Genomic DNA, 20,070 nt, shown 5'->3' with positions numbered 1-20,070 from the left:
AGACACAAACACGTAAGATTATCAATTTGAAACTGTGGGAGTAAAGCATAACGACTGTCATCGGCTGACAGATGGATCCATCGACCTAAATTTTATTAGTGGCGCCTGACATATTATGTAACCGTGGAAAATCACAGTGCTCTCGTGTGGGCGTGGGCTTTTAGCCGCGTCTTAGGACATGGACATGTACGCATTAGTGCCGGCTAACGCACAATAATTTGGCGAGTTGCAGCAAACATCTCATTAATACACAATACCTTAGTTTGACAACTAAGTGTACACATAAGTGCTGTGAGTGCAGTGCATATTAGATGCAGTGGAGAAAACAGCGAACGCACCCAGATTTCAATGTATATCAATCGGTCTTTATTCCGGAAACTTGGCCCGTGGAGACGAAAAAACTCATAAAAACACAAGAAACAAAATTAAAAACAAACAAAATACACCCCAAATCGCCCTCCCACAAACAGCCAACTACATCTGTGTCTCATCAACAAAGACGGATAACGTATGTGGTTTCAAACCTCATATCCATTGAGCCCACATTCTCATTCTCAGAGGTGTTGAGCCTCTAAATAAACTTACACATGAGACTTCTAAATAAAGCTTCAATTGTACTGACTCCAGCCGTTACAAACATCTCACTTGCACCGAGCCACCTCGGTTTCTTCAATAATAACCTCAGAGTGTCATTATGAGCTACCTGAAGTTGAAGCGTGCTTTCCTGTAGTTCTCCATGTGCCGTTTACAGAGGTAAACAATATGCTGTAATTAGAGAGATCTTCGCAGTATCTTTACACACATTTCATGCATGTGTAATCTGGCATTGCCTATAAACATAATCATCAGCTGCCATTTAATCTGTAATAACATGTCCCAGATCTTTTTCCTTATTATCTGCAATGCTAAACGCCTGTCCTCAACTTCTTTGACATACATCAACATAAAGATTTAAAAGAGCTGGAGACTAAATCTCTCCTTGTCCAACTCCATTGTTCGCCGCTAATAAAGCTGAAACGCTGTCTCCTGACTTTACTCGAAGCCGCTGGTTGGCCTGAGAATAAGCCACAACCGTCACGATGTATTTGGGTAACCTTTTTGAAAACAGAGAAGTCAGCCTAACACTGGCATATTTATGACGCTTGACAAAAATGCTTTATTACCTGGTAGGTCAGGTATAGTATGTGCCCTAATGACCATGAAGTCAGTGCTTCCAGTATTATCCACCTTCTACAGCTCACTAGGAAAACAATTAAATAAGGTGCTATAATGCTTCTGTCATTATGCAACAATGTTATTTGTTCCAGAAATCCCTTCGACTGTATTTTGGAGCGATATCCTGCAGTTACTACAAACTCTCACCTCTTTCCAGAAACCTGTCATATTGTTACATAGTAGCTGCACTAAATCAGGTGACGAGTACACTACAGCACTTTTTAATCTGTGTTAAAGATACACTTCTATGAAAAGGCCACTCCTAGAGTGACACCTATATGTGGAGAGCTTGTGTGTCCATTGTGAGTTTATGTAAGTTGTTAATAAGTGTTCAGAGGACTGGTCAGATCTTAGAACTAGCAGGTCTGAATTAGCTCCTTCACTTGGTTTATCACCCCTGATAATACATGTTTAGTCTTTTAGCCGTCTACACATTAAATAGAATACAATTCAACTCTCTCCCAGTGTGATTTCAATTACCAAAAAAAGAAAACTGCACTATATCGAAGCATAACAGCATTTAAAATAAATACAGAGCAAATTTCATTTCAATGAAAAAAAAAGGAAAGGATTAAAAGTGGGAGAAGGCAGAGGGAGGGCAGACAAACAAATCTTCTCATCTTTTACCTCATTGCTACATGCTTTGTCATTCAATTTTAAAATCCAAGCTGACAAACCTTAGAATGAACGTCTGAGAATGCAATCCTCCTGTATTTGTTGCAGAAGCTCTTAAACAGACTCTCTTTGCCCATGGTGTCTGACAACAGCTGAGCGATTTCTGATTCTCAATCAAAGAATCTGACTCTCAACTCATCGCTGAACCTTGGACAATCTTTATCAAATTCTCTGAAGACCATAAATTATGAAACCAATTACTACCCTCAAGCTGCTAACTCTGAGACACCCAATGATATAAAGTTACATAAATCAGCCAATAAATCCATAAATTCCAAATTTTCTCTTCCATATTCCCACAGCTGCGTGCCTCACCACCCACAAAAGGTCAAATAAAGTTTAAAAGAAAACCATGTGACTCACCCTGCTGCTTGGGCCGTCACCTGACGATCCACCCACTTGCTCGTTTGTCACTACAGTATTGTTCAGATCCCATGAAGTCCCTGTGTGGAAAAAAACACACATTTCTGCTATGCCATTCTGGTATGATAAAGCACTCTGAGCAGCAGCAGAAGTATGAGGAAGCAGCTTAATATCACAGTTACTACAAGTCTGCTTGAATACTAGTTTAAATAATGAACATGAACCAGCCAGCAGGCTCTACATGTCAGTTATAAAATGCTAATTCAAGCTGCAGTTCTTCCAGCAGCGCTTTGCTTCTACATGATGCAAACAGCCTGCCTGAGGATATCGAACACTGCAGGAGTACCTGCGAGGTAGTACTGCCGCAGCTTAGGGTTTCTGATGTGCGGGATGTGGTTGAGGGGTCGACACACAATTGTCTGGTGCTGGAGCTGGCTGCTGGTTGTAGCCTCCTGCAACACTCGGCCCGATGATTGTGTCTCCCAGGGCCGTTTTGCAAACTGTGGAGGCTGAGAGACACCAGCAGGCAGCTTGGATCCCAACCTGAGGCACAGAGAATCAAAAACAGATTTAATGCCTTTATATTAAAGCTTTGCAATGTTTAACAAGGCTCTATACTAACACGCCAATAATCCAACTAATATTTGGTTAAATGTAACTTGACCAAACATTTTAGTAGCTGCTAAGAAAGTTTTTGCATAACTCTGGGGGGATCTTTGACCACTCTTCTTGGATGAATCGGTAGGATTAACTTAAATTTGTTGGTTTCCTGGCACAGATTCAGCTTTTAAGTATAGTGCACAAATTTTCAGTAGGATTGCGGTCTGAGCATTGGGAAAGAAATTACAGAAGTTTAATGTTAGCCTACTTTAGCTATTCCAAAACCAGTTTTGATGTTTGGGATCACTGACCTGCCGGTACACCCAGTTATGTCATCCACTTTGTACAGTGTACTCGTACCACTGGCATCAAAACACCCCCAGAGCATGATGCTACCACCACCATGCTTACAACTGATACAGTTTTGAAAGCCTCACCTTTACTCCTCCAAACATGCCTCTTGCCATTGTGGCCACAAAGCTTAATCTTTGTCTTGTCTGACCATAAAACTTTCCTCCACTGTGGACAATGACACTGATATTCCAGCAGTTTCTAGTTCATCGCAGGCTTAATCCTTATTGGTTCCTGTGTAGTTCCTGAACATCCTAACCAAAGTCAATTTAGGCAACAATTTAGGTCTTCTCCCAGACTTTGGAAAAAGTGGTGACATATCTGAATAACATCTACTTATGCACAATTGTTTGAAATGATGATTGTGAAATCTGCAGTTGTTTAGAACTCTGCTTTCTAGATCTTCACTGAGTTCCTTGGACTTCCCACTGGTCTGAGCCTGTCAAACAAATCTTTTTTTTATTGGTAACAAAGAGAAACTACCAGGTTTAGTCAATCATGATCACCAAGGAGAAGTTAATGGGCCTTGGCCTTCAAGTTTAATAACACTTTAGAACTTTCAGCACCACTTATTGAAAAGTGGATGTGTATAGTTGAATCTTTATGTTTACTTTTGACCCTGTCTGGATTAGAGAATCCAAGATAACTTCAACCTTGTGACCCAATTCTGGCATTTTAAAGTAATTTAAGAAGTGTTATGTCCAATTATTCCATCCTGGAAAAAAGAACCGTTCTAGATATAGTTAAAAGTCAAAAATGACCATGACATTAATGCCCATAATGGGTGGATGTAAACTTCTAACCACAAATGTATGTAACCATTGGCCGAGAATGAATATTAACACTCAAAAATAAATTATATTTTAAGGTGGACTTTCCCTTTAACAGCAGGGATTCAAAGATTGTGTTGTTTAGAGTATCTGAAGTGTGAATAACAGACTACAGTAGCGTTCACAGCCAGAGCCCAGTTATTTATAGGGGAGTAGGAGTTGTCTTTGCAATGGCTAGAGAAGAGACTGAAAGAGTTCTTGGCAAGATGCTATGGCTCTCACCCACATGATGTGACTGAGCGTGGAGTTGTTGGAAATTTGCATTTTGGGATTCTGTTTAGTAGTCAGGCATCACACACAAGGACTAAATTGTAGCTTACTCAAGCTAATATCAGTCAAACATATCACAGACATGCTTTCTTCTTTGCTTTCTTTCCAGTAATCCAAGTATTAGAGGCCTGACCTGGTCTTCACATTGCCGAAGTAGCTAGTTCTCGCCTTGTCTCTCTGGGGCTCACGGTCCATGGCTCCTAAAGTCCCAGCCCTCCTCACAGACTGAGCCATTTTCTGTTTTTCTTTAGTCTGTTGCTGGCAGCAGTGGCAGATGCAGAGGGACGAGTGGCTCAGCTGGCATCCTTCCTCCTCCTTTTATTCCCCATGCCTACCTCCTGCCCCAGTTATGGCACCTACACAAGACAGCAATAAAGTCAGAAAATGTGGAGGGATTTTACAAGCATCCACCTAATTATGAAAGAGAGATGAGTGAAGCAAAAGCCTACACTTTACCCTAGAAAGAAGTGAGATACACATTAACAGGGTTAATCCAAGCAGGAGAAATGTTTTGCACACTCTTAAATAGGTTGCAGCCTGACCAAAATGATAAGACCTGGGAAGAAAAGAGCCATTTAAATCTTCAAATCAAACAAGCAGAGCACAAACTTATATGATGCCTCATCAACGGCCAGTCACATGCTACTATAGCCCTGTTATAGGTCAACTATCACAATAGAAAGAACGCAACAAGATAAGCATTGAATCTAAAAAAGGTTTACTTTTTACGCAGTTGGAACAGTGGGATATTGCAGGAAAACAATATTACAACATATTGCAACACTGAACTGTATTAATGTTTTCCTTCACCACCGTCTTTTTGCTCAGAGAGATCTATAAAGTAAGGTTACACACACTATCTGACTTATTAACCCTCTATCCTCTCCCAGTGGCATACTATGAGATAATAAAGGGTGAGAATACTCAAGGGAATTAAGACAGATTTCCAGTTCAATAAAAATATCCATCAAAATACGTGCTTACAGTCAATGGGAACTATAGTGATCAAAGATTGCTGACCAGCTTACCGTTTTGTTTTGCATTTCTGTAACTATGTAAAACAGGATATTGTTATGCAGGAATGTCCTTATAGATGGATCAGATAATGTATGTGCTGGCTTTTTAGCTGGGGAAGGCGCTACTTAGGCACTACTTAAAACTATGTTCACGTCGTAATATATGCACCATTGTAGCTACAGCCTAATTCCTGCATTTCATGTGGAATCCCAAAGCTCACATCCCTGAGCGATTAGTTATTTGTTATATCTGAATTAGCGGCAACAGCAGTGTTAGCTAGCTTAGCTTTGTACTGCATACTTTAGGAACATTACACGATCATAGGTTAAAAAGAAACGATAATAACATGCTTCATGTAAATGTATAAGGTGTCATTATCAGCGTGGAGGAAGTAAGCATTTGAGACGACATCACAGAATCATCAAGACAACAGCTATGGCAAAAATATATATATTTATATAAATTAGCGGCAGATTTGGGGGAGATGGGGGATTTATAGGAGCAGCAGGTTAACCGAGTGTTGTCTTCACTGACCTGTGTCTAGCCCAGGGATGGAGACGGGTGGCGGTCATATGAGCGCGTCTTCATATTGCAGTGTTATGATATCACTGCAGACAACAGTAACAAGTTCCGCCCTGTTCCCGGCGTCGCGCCGATTCACAGCTACCTGTCAAGATTGTTCCTCCACCATCGGCAGGCAACGGCGAAGGCGGAAGTATGTAGCAGGGAAACATCTTGTCTTTTCACCGCATCTTTTCTCATTGCTTCTGAGACAGGATGCAGCCGACGTTTTGGGACTGTCAGAGGACTAGTTTGTCCAAAGAACCCTTACTATAAACGTCAGAGAATACAATACTATGCATGTATTTAGATATAAATACAGGCATATGCATTTCTTAAAGAATATTATAATCAAAGAGTACTCTTTTCTAAAAAAAAAAAACAACCAAATATTATAAAAGATTACTGTTTCCCTGAAATAAAGTAGAGAAATACAGTATGCGACAACAAAACAGCAATAAAAGACAAAATATTTCCTACTTACCTGCACATGGTTAAGCTTCACAGCAAAAACAGAACAAACAAAACGAAAATTAATGTAATCGATTTATGAAAAATATAATGCAGGTAACCACTCACTTTATTAGGTATACCTGCTTGTCAAGAACTGTCTTAAATCCTTCATGGTACAGATTCAACAAGGTACTAAAAACATTCCTCAGACTGACATGACAGCATCTTACAGTAGCTACAGATTTGTTAGCTGCACATCCATGATGCAAATTTCCTGTTCAACCACATTCCAAATGCACTGTATTGAACTGAGTCTGTCTGTGTGTTAGTACAGTGAACTCAATGTCATGTTCAAGGAACCACTCCTTATTATTTGTGTTTTGTGACATAATGTGTTATCCTGCCAAAAGCAGACATTAGAAAATGGAAACGCTCCCGTCATGGTCATCAACAATTACTTAAGTAGGGTTTTGTGGTGTTTAAATGAGGCTTGCTCAGCTGGCATGAAGTTACCCAAAGTGTGCTATCCCTCACACCATTGCATCACCATTAGCAGCAACCTAAACTATTGATACAAGGAACAATAGATCTATGATTTCATGTTCTTTATGTTGAATTCTAAAACCGGAATGTTGTATCAAAAACTGAGAGTCATCAGATGTTGTATCCCAGTCTTCTATTGTCAAGTTGTGGTGAGTCAATATCAAATGTACCCTCATTTTTTTGTTCTTAGCTCTTGGGAGTGGCCAGCTGTGGTCTTCTACGGCTTCAGCACATTTTCTTCAAGGTTTGGTGCTTTTGGAGAGGTTCATCTGCATACTTTGGTTGTAACCAGTGGTTGTTTGAGTTACTGTTGTATATATATATATATATGGTTGTGAAGGAACCCCCACCCCCACTGCCCAGATCAGCAGTCCAAACTTTTGGCACAAACATCCATCCTATGTTCATGTCACTTAAAACACATTTTTTTCTTCCCCATTCTGATGTTTGGCAGCAGGTTATTTTAATCATGTCTAAATTAATTGCACTGGGTTTTAAACATAAATCAATACTGGATGTTGAAATCCACTACCTTATACTGAGAAGTACTTTTTGGCCACTTATATCATTGCATTGTGCAATTCATAATCAACAACAAACAATCCGACTTTTGTAGTAAATAGCATTAAACACCTGCAAGACTTTATAAACCCTCAAATTATAATTGTACTATTCTTAAAAGTAGGTCATGTGGTGTTGAGGGTTGGGCTCAAGACAGCAATATACTGAACATAGTTTGACAACAATAACAGCTCATGGTTTTTGGTAAAAGATATTCGTGGATTTATTTGTAAGCACTGCTCACTTCCACCTGTAGGAGGTGCTCTAGAACCAATCCTGCAAGGAAAGGAAGCTCGTGAAGCTGCAGCCAATCAGATCGCAGGACGGAGAGGTACAGGTTTCCGGCCTGCTGAACGACAACAATCTGAAAGACGAAGAGGAGAAGCTGCTGCTTCCACTTCATCGTCGGAATTGTAGTCATATATAATCAGCGGTAAGTTACAGTTTTCAAGCTTGTGCTGAATTCTGTTAAGTTGTACGAAACATGCTGAGATATGTTGGTGAATTTTACATTTGAGGGTCAAGCAGGGGGCCGTTTTTGGCGCTGCTAAAGCTAGGTGACGGTGCCTGTGTTTGGGACCATTTTTTAGGTTAGCTACCCGGCTAATGACAAACTTAGCAAAGCTGTTCGCAAATCACAGGACTAAATGTTATCGTTCTACCGCTTTGCACCTGCTTTCATCCAGTTTAACGTCAGACAAAGTAGCATGCGTCGTTTTCATTAATAAAATTACCGGTTTTAGCTACCTAGCTATTTTAGCATTCACGATTATTACTCCGTTATTTGATGTTTACCAGATAGACGATGGAGTGTGATTAAGCTGTACCAGCTCTGACTAGCTCCCGAGGCGTGACAGTTTATAACACCTGTTTACGACTCGTTTTTAAAAAAAAGAAATTTCTCAAAAAAGCCACAATCAAATGAGTGCTGGTAACTTAACTGTGTATTTGAGCCTTTTATGGCGATTTCTGATGTGTTTGGAAAGTTTGGTAAGTAACACGAATCGCCCTGCATTAGTACTAAGTATCAAGTCATCGATATTCACAACTGCTTTATATCATATTTTACTAAAACAAGCAAAATCAAATTTATGGGAGAGTACTAGTTCTTGTGAAGTAACCATGTGTTCAGATTTTTCCTGTTACTCTTAAACAGTTTTGGGCAAGTTACTTTGAAAAAGTAATTAATTATAGTTACTAGTTAGTTCTTCAAAAAAAGTAACTGAGTTAGTAACTGAGTTACAATATTCTAAAAGTAATTCATTGAAAAGTAACTATTGCGTTACTTTAAAAAACGTTTAACCCTCTGGGGTCCAGGGTATAATTGGCAATTTTTAACTACTTTTGATTTTCCCTCCCTTCTTATTTGCATCCATTTACCTTCTACCTTGATTTTTTAAAATAACCATTTCAAACTATTTACAGAACAATCAGCTGTTCTGCATTCAATAAGATGCCACACAAATTATTTGTGCCACTCTGAAAAAATAATTTCTGTCCACTATAAGGGAGAACATCAAAGCCTGATACCTGCAGGTCTGACAGCAGCAGGTGTATCACACTCCAAACACGCTAAACGTCACACATCTCTCACATCTCAAAACTTGCTCTCTCTCTTTTTCTGCTCTCTCTCTCTCTCTCTCTCTCTCTCTCTCTCTCTCGCTGTCACTCCTAAAACTTCCCCTGGTTTTTGGTTTTTGCTCATAAGCAGAAGAGTGCTTGCTAGCGCTGTGCTTAGACCAGGGGTGGGCAATTCCAGGCCTCGAGGGCCAGTGTCCTGCAGGTTTTAGATCTCACCTTGGGTCAACACACCTGAATCACATGATTAGTTCGTTACCAGGCCTCTGGAGAACTTCAGGACATGTTGAGGAGCTAATTTAGCCATTTAAATCAGCTGTGTTGGTTCAAGGACACATCTAAAACCTGCAGGGACACCGGCCCTTGAGGCCTGGAGTTGCCCACCCCTGGCTTAGACAGTAAACGTGGCGAAACTATTGAGGAAAAAACCGCGTATATATTGTTTATCATGACTCTGGTTTTACGTGGCCTATCAACACAATTTAAAAACTGGTATATATCACCTTGTTGCTTTGTCTTTAAGTGGTCATGTGATTGGCTTACCACGACTACTTTATTCTACCTCAGTCAAACAGCAGCACTCATGCGATTGTTTTGCACCCTTAGCTCCAGGTGTTGTGCTAGACAGTGATCGTGATTACCATCTGTGGGAGTGCGTGCAGCTGCTTAAAGCTGTAGCGTCCAGATTACTTACAGCTACTTCCGTGCAACTGATATAAGATGCAGTAAGCTGAACACAGCTTCAACCATCTGTTTGTTGAAAAATAGTAACGGATCATATTTTCTTGTTAGTAACTGTAACGGCGTTGTAACGATAGGAATAGTAATTAGTTAGATTACTCGTTACTGAAAAAAGTAACGCCGTTAGTAATGCCGTTACATGTAACGCCGCTATTCCCATCATTGCTCTTAAATAATAAGCAATTTTCGGTCCCGAGAACTGGCAGTCTCTCTCACATGACATCTGTTTACTGAAATTCTCTGTCTTCAGACACTCCCAGCAATAAACTTGGTGTGCAACTTCCTGATGAGACGAATGAGACTGATCCACAATTAACATGGAAGCAGAAACGGTAAGTTTTAAAGAGTGTTTTACACACACAGATTGTTCAGAGAAACAAATCCAGCAAGAAAAAAAACCTTATGTGTTTTTATTGTTTGCAGGAAGTTATACCCATCTGGCAAAATAAGCCTCACGGATCCACGCGCAGTGTTGTGAGAAGAATAGGTTCCACTCTTCCACTTAAACCTCCTCAAAGGGCATGCTTCCAGGTATATGAAAAATACTGTATTCTCCTAATTATTCTGTCCTTTTTATATAAAAAAACGCTGCTGTATACATTAATGTCTTTGTGCATTAGGAGCTACCAGGTCTGCCTTCTCTTCGTCCAATGGACGGGCCTATGGTTCCTACCTTGGCAGACATAGCCTGGATTGTTGCAGATGAAGAGGAGACATATGCCAGAGTGAGGTGAGTCTAGACTGAACCGAATAGAAAGGTAAACATGAAGGTTATGGAGTAGTGCCGGGTTAATTCTTCTCAACAGCATTAAACCAGACACTTATTTTCCAACTTAGGAAACTGATATATTGTCCTATTTTCCTGGTGTTTTGTTTTTTGGGTTTTTTTTTGTCCTTTTATTCATGAAATTTGAAAAAGGTCGGATTAATTACAGTGCCAATGTTTCACAATAGACACCTCTATCTGATGAGCTGTTGACAAAGATCTCTTCTGGGGAGTTGTTAAAAGGAGACATTTGTACCCTGGGGAGATAAACAGACTCAACACCTCAAATCTGTTTTTTGTGACAGTAAACACTTGCTCTTCTGTTTTTAGAAGTGACACACGTCCTCTGAAACACGAATGGCGACCCACACCGCTCCTGGTGCTTCACAGGAATTCATCTGTGCCCAATTTCCGCCGTGAGGGCAAAAGGATGGAGGGGCTGAAGAAGCCTGGCGTGACTGCACTGAACCGTACTACAGCACTGCAGGATGAGCTCAGCAGACTTCGAGCGCAGATCGCTAAAATTGTGGCAAATGATTCAGGTAACACAACCAGAGATTTGCTACCACACTGGTAAGGTGTTGTCAGCTGTTGCTATATCAACCATAGCGCTGTGGTGGGTGGAAACTGGCAGTCTGGTTAAATGAGGTCCGCAGAGGATTGGAGCTTTAAGATTGCTTTATTGAGCCTGTGACAGAGTTACTTTTCCCATGACTGTGTTTCCTTTGTTGCCAAGTCAGCAGCCCTGATTTTGCATGGCTCTTTGGTACTAAGATATCTTGGCATCAGTTTGTAGGTCAGTGAGTAAAGATAATCTCTGGGAGTTACCCATTTAATATGAGCTCTATTCATTTGCATTGTGTTCTTTGTGTTGTATTATAATTCAAATAAATGGATTCTGACTTTAATTCTGATTTATGATTACAAAAATGGAAGTCTTCATCTATCAGGCAAACAATTCCACTAGAGCAGGGATGGGCAACTCCAGGCATCAAGGTCCAGTGTCCTGCAGGTTTTAGATATCAGCCTGGGTCAACACACCTGAATCACATCATTAATTCGTTACCAGGCCTCTGGAAAACTTCGGGACATATTGAGGAGGTCATTTAGCCATTTAAATCAGCTGTGTTGGTTCAAGGGCACATCTAAAACCTGCAGGGCACCGGCCCTCATGGGCTGGAGTTGCCCACCCCCTGCACTAGATCACACCTCCGCCTTAATGTCATTAATGGGGAAATGGGCTATAGAAACCAAAACGAAGAAGCTGTAGACATGTTTACCTTTGTTATTTAATAGGCCACTTGAACAAGTGATCTGTGGATCCAGCTTGAAGTGGCTCTTTGGAACTGATGTTTAAGTACTTAGGCACTGATTTAAAATTTCCAACTGCCTGATGAATTGATTTTGTGCACAGCTGTGATGTGTGAGCACTGGAGGGAGCTCACACATAGGGGATTACGTGAACTATGAATAATTAGGACAATAAGACGTAGAAGCAGTGCTTAAAACGCTTTATGCTTGTTTATGTTTATACTTTGACTTTATATTAGATTCAAAGGAAATAATCAGACATGGCTCAGTTTGAAAGGTGCAGTTGTTTATGTGGGACATTACTGAGAGGCACAAACTAAACAACTGCTGCACAGACCATTTCTCTGCTTTCTTTCAGGCTCTAACCCCCTCACCCCAGATCTGCTCTCGCCTGATGACACAAGCATGAGCTTTTCCATGGCGCCTTTCGAGGCGGCGTCCTACCAGCCGGCCCCCACGGCGGCTGCTTCCTTTGTCATCAGCGACGTCACAGAGGAAGAAGAACCGGAGGAAGAGGAAGATGAGAAAGATGCAGTCTCTGTGGTTTCAGAGCTGGTCCCTGACCCTCTGCCCCCTGTTTCTATGACAGCATCAGCTACCTTTGATTTGGACAGGCCTAGCATGGACTTCCGGGAGGCAGAGGAGGATACAGTGTCGCTATCAAAGTCCACCAGTTTTGCTGATGTTATGGACATCCTGAAGGACATGAACCGCATGAAGATGAGCAAAGACAGGTAGGAGATGTTGATGTGCAGAAAGCCTCAGAGTTCTCAGGTTTGTAGTCATGAATTTAATGGTTTTGGTGTTGTGATGCAGGTACAACAGAGGCTGCACTTCCCTCAGGGAGGAGGACTCGGCCTCGCTGATTTCAGAAGCTCTGAGGAAAAAGTTTGTCCTGAAGGATGAAGATGCTGCCTCTGTGAAAAGAAAGTAGTGCGATCATGTTAATAAGAAATACCCAATCCTGCTGCTCCATGTAAGTCTGGGGAGAGACCCAGTTTTTGTAGTTCCTGTTTTAAAAGAAAAAAAGAAATTAAACCTTTGACCACAAGTGTTAGGTAACTGTTTTTTCTTAGTTGCTTTTTTCTCTTTTCCTCGTGATTTTTAGGCCTTTGCCTGTGGATAATGTACCCGTGGATCCACAACCTCGCTCCTCAGACCCAAGGCAATAGCTGTCTGCCAGAGATAGAACAAAAACACTTTGTCCCAGACACTTAAAACCAGTGCGGGTGCATTGTGAAGGGGAACAGCCAACTCTTGGTAACAGTCAGTTTAAGCACTGCGTCACACAACACTTTCAGTGTGTTTCTCTCTAAAATTTCTTAGTTTTATTTTCAAACAGACTTGATCCCAATGATGACCAATCACTCGGTCATGTAAATCTGATTTGCTTTTGTTTTTATAATACTACACCGGGGAGGCTGACATTAAACCAGTATCATTTAGTTTTTGGACACCAATTGTGGAATGCCCCTCGCTTTGAAGAGGGTACTGCCCGTCTTTCTTAGTTTTGTTTTCAGTTCTTTCACTAAAGAGATGCAAACCTGTTTTAGCTATGTCAAGAAGTCCTCTCGCATACTTGAAAATGTGTATGTACAGATGAAACAGCTGTAGTGCATATGCAGGGAAGTACTGCAGGTTTATCATAAAAATCATTTAGGATGTTTGCTGTTGATGTGTGCATTTCAGTACTGAGTCTGTGGAAATGCACAGCATCATGTACTGTTGTATTGCTCGATCCACTACACTTCTGCCCTTTAGTTTCGGAGTAACATCCAGATCCATAGTCAGTGATTTTACAACTGAAAGGGGAGAAATTACATTGATAATAAAGAGGACAAAGGAGGGAAATATGCTCCCATCCTGAGTTGTATTTCCAGTAAAGCCAACAACAGATGCAAGCTTGTACAACTAAGACTCTTAACAATTTTGCCTGTGTGCAGCATGACTAGTTGGTAGGGAAAACCATCTGTATAATGTTTATAATGTAATATTAAACAGGTGATTTTACTTTAGGCAGAGACTAAGCTTATGTGTAAGAGAGCTTTTACATCGTGCAGAGTTTTTACAGAAAGTCTATTTAGATCGGTCCACGCCTTACCTGTTCAGATGCCTAATTTTATCCCCTTGTTTATTCAAAGTGCCATGAGTTTGTTTCATCCATCCTGCCCTCCATTTGTCCTAAATGTGCCCTTTGTTCTCAGCTTTTATATTAAGACTCCCAAGCATACAGTTAGCCTGTTAACCAGCTGTGTGTATGTGTGACATTCACAAGTGTTAGATTTTTTATTTAAAAAAGAAGAAGAAAGTTGTCGCAAGAAAAATACTTCCACACGTGTCCCTCCTCCTCTGTTGTTGCTGTCATGTCCTGGCTGACAGGAGTGGGGATTTTCTTTGGTGTGGTTTTGCTGTGTGAAAAGATACTGCTAGGATATTTGTGTTTGAACTGAACAAGAATGTGCACATTCCTGTCATCATGTAGTGGAGTTCAAGTTTGCTTTGACTTGCTGGAACTGGCTCCAAGCTGAGTCTCGGTAGATCATGTCACATGCTTGACTTGAACACTGAGGAAAATGCCATATGCAAGTTTAAATAGATTTACTAAGTCTCTAGACTTGAAATGATGACCCATACACCGCATTCACTACCAGCTGCGTCACCGGTCGTCAGACTTACTCCATTTGCTTTGAAATTCTAGTTTGAGCATTTGTCGCCATTGTATCTCCATGTAGTCTTGAGCCTGTCAACACCATTTTTTTTTGTCATGTAAGGACTTGTAAATAAAGAATGTGCTGATGTTTTGAAACAGCGTCATTTTTTTTAAATTACCATGCAGCGATGGACGTTACCACAAGAGGGCAGCGCAGGTAAAATAAGGAGTTGATGCTCTATTCAAAGGCATGATGGTTCTTTGTTCAGAAACAGTTTGGCAGGTCTAAGTTCAGTAAGGAGGCAGCCTACTATTAGTTTTAGCACTGGTGCAAAGTAACTTACAAAATAAAATACATTTCCTCATGTACTGTGCCAAAGTGTGATTTGAAGTTTCTTGTTCTTTGGTTTAGAAGGTAATTTATACTTCAAAGGAAAATCATGGACTTAAAAAAAACTCTGTATACAAAACATACATTTAGATGAAACTAAGCACACATTAACTATATAAAGTAAATGATCTAAATCCATATTTCAACAACAAATTCATATCAGGTAGACAGTGAAATTCTCATAGATTTATGAATGGTATCCACTTCTTTTGCATTGTATGTTCTAAATTATTCCACTGCAAGTCACAACTAAGTTTTGTGGATTCAGCTGTTATTGTTGCCCAATACAGAATATTTTATTGATATATTATTAGTGATGCCTTCACATGCAAGTAGTATCATGGTGTCAAAATAGAGCTAATTTTATCTTGTGTAAAAATGGGTCATTTGGCCCTAACAATGAGAACTACTTTATAAAGAGGTCAAATGTCAAAATGCTCACATTCAACCAAAACAATGCTAACAGTTGTCAAATAAATACAGGAGTTACAAAGGTTCTCTGAAATGTAGTTGGATGGAAAAAGTAGCATAATATCAAAATCCTCAGATTTAAGTGTCTTTAAATGACTGTAAATAATGTCTGTAAATAATGTGAACAGCTGTATTTAGTTGCTTTCCTTTCCCGATGCAGCCTAACTCTAGCCCTCATGCAGATAATGTTAGATAAAGTTTAAGTACATGTAATATCACATCATACCTACTAAATCTCTTCACTTGATTACTCCAGTGTAGTGTCTGTACTCATGTGATTTTCCACAATTATTGTTAACCCACATTCTTTCCCATTTCCTGTTTTTTCTCGGGATGATCCGGCCCCTCAGTGAATCGCAGTCTATTTTCTGTGAGAGTCCTTGGCCTACTTTGTCCCTCTTCACCTCCACGATGGACTTCCTACCTATTTTAGATACAGGGAGATGTCTGTGGAGAGCTCAATTAATAGGTCTCAGTGTCAAAATGAGGCTCTTCTAAACCTATAAATAAAGGCCTTTAGTTCAAAGTGACATTGACACATTTTCATCACTACGACACTCGTTAGAAGAATTTCAAAGCGGGCTAATGCACTTTTGAATGAGCAGCTGCAAAAAGTTCCTTAGAAATGTCAAAAGTGATTAAACTTGACAGAACAAACCCAAACTTGGAGTTTCACGCCAGAGACGTGAGTTTTTACTTAGAGGTTACTGTTCTTATAAATCCTGTCATATATGAATTCTATATTTCTGACTTCAGACGTCACATCAGACAGCACAATCAGCACCCTATCGGACTATAGACCACACCTCAAATGTGTTATTCCTGACTCAACTGAGTAATGACTTATTTCCAGTTGCAGAAGTGAGCGCAGCAGCATATACTATGTAAAATATTGTTACTGGCAATTGTTTTGGTGATTTATTGCTTAATTGCTTTACCTAATTGCTTTACCCCCCTCCCCCTGTTAGTACACAGTACATTTACAGATGTAAGCACCACATTCTGGCACCTGCCTCTCAAAGCAGCAACACCTCTAAAAATAGGTCACTATAAAGCCCCCTTCTCACAACAACAACACTTTGGCTTGCGCTGTGCACGAATGATTTGCTGCGAGCAAATTGCAGCACAATGCAAGCGGCGCTTCCGGGAAGTACTTCCATGTGACTTTGACCACTATCACCTTAGCACAAACATATATAAAGAAACTGACTTTAGAGATTAAAAGCACTTTTTATACCTACAAAATGTTTTTATTGCAACTTTAAAGTTAGTTGTTTTAACAGACTGACTCATCCTTCTGCCTCAAGTGGACATTTGAGGAACTGCAGCTTTTGGGACCTGTGTGGCTTTGGAGTTTGGGCCATCGCCCCAAACTGGGAAGCAGCTCTAGCCAAGTTTCTGCTCTGGAAGAAGAATCGAAGCAGCAAGCATGCAAACAGTTAGAGCATCTGTCATTCTGACTGGTCAGCATGTCTTGTCCATGTCCCTAACCACTAAAGCTTTTTGTCACTGTCTCTTTACATGACGGGAAGCTCTACAGAAGTCTGTCTTTGGAAGAAGAAACATCCCTCACGTGTCCCAGATGTTTTTTCATGCTGCCCAGAGGCATCTGTTACTTTCAAGAACAATATGATCTGTGGGACTGCTTTTAGGTTGCTTTGTGGCTGTAGAATTGGATGGGAGTTTTACTTTGAGCAGAAGGGTTGTCAGGGCTTCACGTTTTGATTAATCCGTCTGACAAATGTGCAAACAGCTATTGCAGAAAGGAGGGTGTGCCTGAGTTACAGCTGATGGAGTGATGGGAAGCCAACCTGCAGCCATCAGTCTCACAGCTCAGGTGTAACAGAGAACATGTCACAGGCGCAAGAATTTATAATAGCACATTCATTGCATCTTTCCCAGGGAATGGCTTCATTCGTAGCTCACACCTCAAAATACACCATTAGCATTTGAGATCAAAATACACGCACTGAGGCTCCAGAGAAATGTGACATTAATATATCCATGCAAAGACTCTGACACTGAATATTAAAGAATGATACAGTAATTAATGTAATAACATATAAATGACACATTTTCTATATCTATCCAAAACAGACTTTCAGTTTTTTAAATTGTTACATATATTTTGAATATGTTAGTTGAAATTTGCGCTTTGAGACAACATTGAGATTTGTATATTCTCCCTTTGCTCGAGCTGGTTCTCTCCAGGTACTCCAGCTTCATCCTACAGTCCAAAGACATGCTTGTTAGTTTAACTGATGACTCTAAATTTGCCATAGCCAAAGTGAGCATTGACAACCTATCCAGGGTCCAGTTTCAGCCCTAGAATAGGTGGGATAAAGCATTCTTTGTCAAAATATTGCAAAACTACTTGGTTTTCAGGTAGAAACCATGAAGCTGCTTTCACTTCTGCATAGAAATGTCACTTTTGCAGCTCAGCTGTGGAAATACCACAGGAAATACCAACGGTAAAGTGCACTGGGCTTCATGATGATCAAAACAGCTCCCAAACTCTGTGCTCCTCATTATCCACCCAAGAGAAAGAGCAACCTGTGGAAACATGAGTGTTCCAGCATTTCATTAATAGGTCAAGTGTTTGCTTTTTTTGTATGTGTGTGTGTGTGATTTATATTGACCACGGCAGCATTATGTAAAGTGCTAACGGCAAAGCAATCCTAGTATGACTTCACACCACTCTGATGTGCGCAAGACTTTTCAATTGTGTCTACCATACAAAGAAGAAAAAACACAGAATGTGTAAAAACGTAACAGCTTTTTTGTGTTTGCGTGTTCACTTCAAGTGTCATCTTCCACGTAGTATCGTAGCAACAACCGACTGAATGAAGCAGCAACTGAGTGGATGACAAGGGTCTGGGGTAACACAAGCACAGCATCTGCTACTTCTACCCGCCCACCCTCCCCAAGAGTCACCCACGCATCCGCCCGCGTCATCAAGACACAGAACCAACACTTATGACTCACAACAGCAAAAGCTCCACAAGAGCTGTTGCAGCTCAATTGAATTCACTCTGTTGCTTCTATTTTGGGGCCTTTGTAGTGCTTCTATCTTATTAGTGGGTTAGCCCTCTACACGATTGCTTTGTGATGCAAAGTAAATTGCGTCTGTAAGTGGTGCTGTTGATAGCACTCGAGTGCGGCGTTACCCTGCCTCTCACTTTAACAGCGCGGCGAACCTGTTGCAGCTCTTTCCAGAACATCAGAGTAGAATACCTGTAAATTTACACAGTGTTAATTTAACTCTCACTTTATCTGCCTTTTATTTGATGCTACATTTGCTGAATTTCTTTTCTAACTTCAATTCGCAACAATTACTTGCTTTCTTAAAAAGTCAGGACTTAATTATTTCTGTCACTTTTTTATGTCAAAAACAACATAGACCTTTAAATATGGCTCTAAAAAGTGCAAGTGAATTGATAAATGACAAGAAAAGATGACATGAAAGGTGAGCGATGTAATGAAAATGAATTGCAGACAGGTCTAATGGGTTCTGTACGGGCAAAGCAGAGCACCTGATACCTGTCATTTGCTCAAATGCGTCATTTGACATCACAAATTGGAGAAAGTAATCTTCATGGCCTTAATTCAGCCTGCAAAATGATCATGCATGACATTTGTTTCATTAGATGGCTTTGTAAGTAAATATCTAGAAAGCATTTTAACGATCGGCTCATCTCAAAATGTAGACTCCCAAATTTGGTAAATCTGGTAAACAAATAGGGCTATGATTGTTTTCAGAAATGATAAGGAGATGGATGCATGAATTAACCCCGAAGCTCCGAGTCATGTTTTGATTAGAAATTGATAAGAGCCAGTTTGTGAGTCCCAGATGGTACCCAGTATTGTGGCCTACATGGCAGCCATTAATAAGTGATGCAATTTCTGTAGCTAATATGATATGCAGAAATATGTGTTGACTCAAAGGAAAGACTGGATGTAAATAACAGTTTTCTTAAAGTGGCCTGTTACTGACATGAATGAAAATAAACTGATGAGCTTACTTTGTACAATTTATTCAGACGCATTTACTGGTCCCGTTTAGACCACTTTACATAAACATTACTAGCAAACTGCGGGTATTAACGGGCAACTTTTTTTTTTGGTATACTTTATTAATATTAATAATCCCCTGTAGAGAAATTAAACTCTGCATTTAACCCATTGCGCAGCCACCAATCTAGCGCCCAGGGAGCAGAGTGTAGGGACTGTAACTTGCTCAGACGTACCTCAGGGGAGCTGTTCGGTGGATTTGAACCCCCGCATTTCATCCCGATTATTGGGCGAACATAGTGAGCTTTCTCTTCCCGAAAAAGAGACCGACGAGGATGGGATTCGAACCCACGCGTGCAGAGCACAATGGATTAGCAGTCCATCGCCTTAACCACTCGGCCACCTCGTCATGTGCTGCTCGAACGCTCAGGGTATTTGAGAGACCCATATTATTATTATTAAGGAATTTTGAAAGCTCAAGTTCGTGTTGTTTGTGAACTACCACTAGAGTTAATGCATCCTCATTCATCAAGCATCTCCTGTTTTAAAACTATGCCTTTAAAAATTAATTAAAAAATAAACTGTTAGCGACAAAGCCTGAATATACTGAAATAAGAGTACATATATTCACATATTCACAATATACAAGCAGTGGCAGCACTTAAGCACATCCTCACGCTTGCGTTATCTTCAGCTATCATATATATATATA

General features: G+C 40.4%; 2 protein-coding genes and 1 non-coding gene across 5 annotated transcripts in view; 1 reads left to right on the top strand and 2 right to left on the bottom strand.

Moving 5' to 3' along the window:
• The window catches only part of si:ch211-15d5.11 (oxidation resistance protein 1), a 16,272-nt gene extending 10,170 nt beyond the window's left edge, over window positions 1–6,102 (bottom strand). Inside the window, exons 1-4 of one of the 3 annotated variants that reach the window (XM_005925705.3) lie at window positions 5,856–6,102; window positions 4,438–4,660; window positions 2,600–2,796; window positions 2,254–2,333 (exon numbers count right to left, since the gene is read on the bottom strand). In XM_005925705.3, coding sequence (XP_005925767.1) covers window positions 2,254–2,333; window positions 2,600–2,796; window positions 4,438–4,538 — 378 coding nt within the window. In that variant the 5' untranslated portion in view covers window positions 4,539–4,660; window positions 5,856–6,102. Of the gene's footprint in view, window positions 1–338; window positions 2,233–2,253; window positions 2,334–2,599; window positions 2,797–4,437; window positions 4,661–5,855 lie in introns of those variants that run through there. The other 2 variants (XM_005925706.3, XM_042222448.1) reach the window with 2 other exon arrangements.
• A 1,639-nt stretch (window positions 6,103–7,741) lies between these two features.
• On the top strand, window positions 7,742–14,641 carry mtfr1l (mitochondrial fission regulator 1-like). Its single transcript, XM_005925710.3, has 8 exons — window positions 7,742–7,872; window positions 10,009–10,090; window positions 10,182–10,289; window positions 10,379–10,488; window positions 10,855–11,066; window positions 12,194–12,569; window positions 12,652–12,811; window positions 12,944–14,641. Exons 2-7 carry the CDS (start codon window positions 10,076–10,078, stop codon window positions 12,767–12,769), a joined length of 939 nt encoding a protein of 312 aa, XP_005925772.1. The 5' UTR covers window positions 7,742–7,872; window positions 10,009–10,075; the 3' UTR covers window positions 12,770–12,811; window positions 12,944–14,641.
• A 5,044-nt stretch (window positions 14,642–19,685) lies between these two features.
• Window positions 19,686–19,767, bottom strand: trnas-gcu. The gene has a single exon. It is a non-coding gene; the product is annotated as a tRNA-Ser (tRNA).
• Between the last annotated feature and the right edge of the window lie 303 nt (window positions 19,768–20,070).

Source organism: Haplochromis burtoni, unplaced genomic scaffold, assembly GCF_018398535.1.
Source record: "Haplochromis burtoni strain Fernald_Lab_line unplaced genomic scaffold, NCSU_Asbu1 Contig_86, whole genome shotgun sequence".
Taxonomy (NCBI): Eukaryota; Metazoa; Chordata; class Actinopteri; order Cichliformes; family Cichlidae; genus Haplochromis; species Haplochromis burtoni.
The sequence above is the reverse complement of the archived record's forward strand: the minus strand, read 5'-3'. Positions and strand labels throughout refer to the sequence as shown.

Bases quoted from the DNA above. Each gene is read 5' to 3' on its own strand.
- mtfr1l (XM_005925710.3), top strand. The intron at 10,489-10,854 runs GTGAGTCTAGAC...TTCTGTTTTTAG, and splicing joins GAGACATATGCCAGAGTGAG to AAGTGACACACGTCCTCTGA. The intron at 12,570-12,651 runs GTAGGAGATGTT...GTTGTGATGCAG, and splicing joins ATGAAGATGAGCAAAGACAG to GTACAACAGAGGCTGCACTT.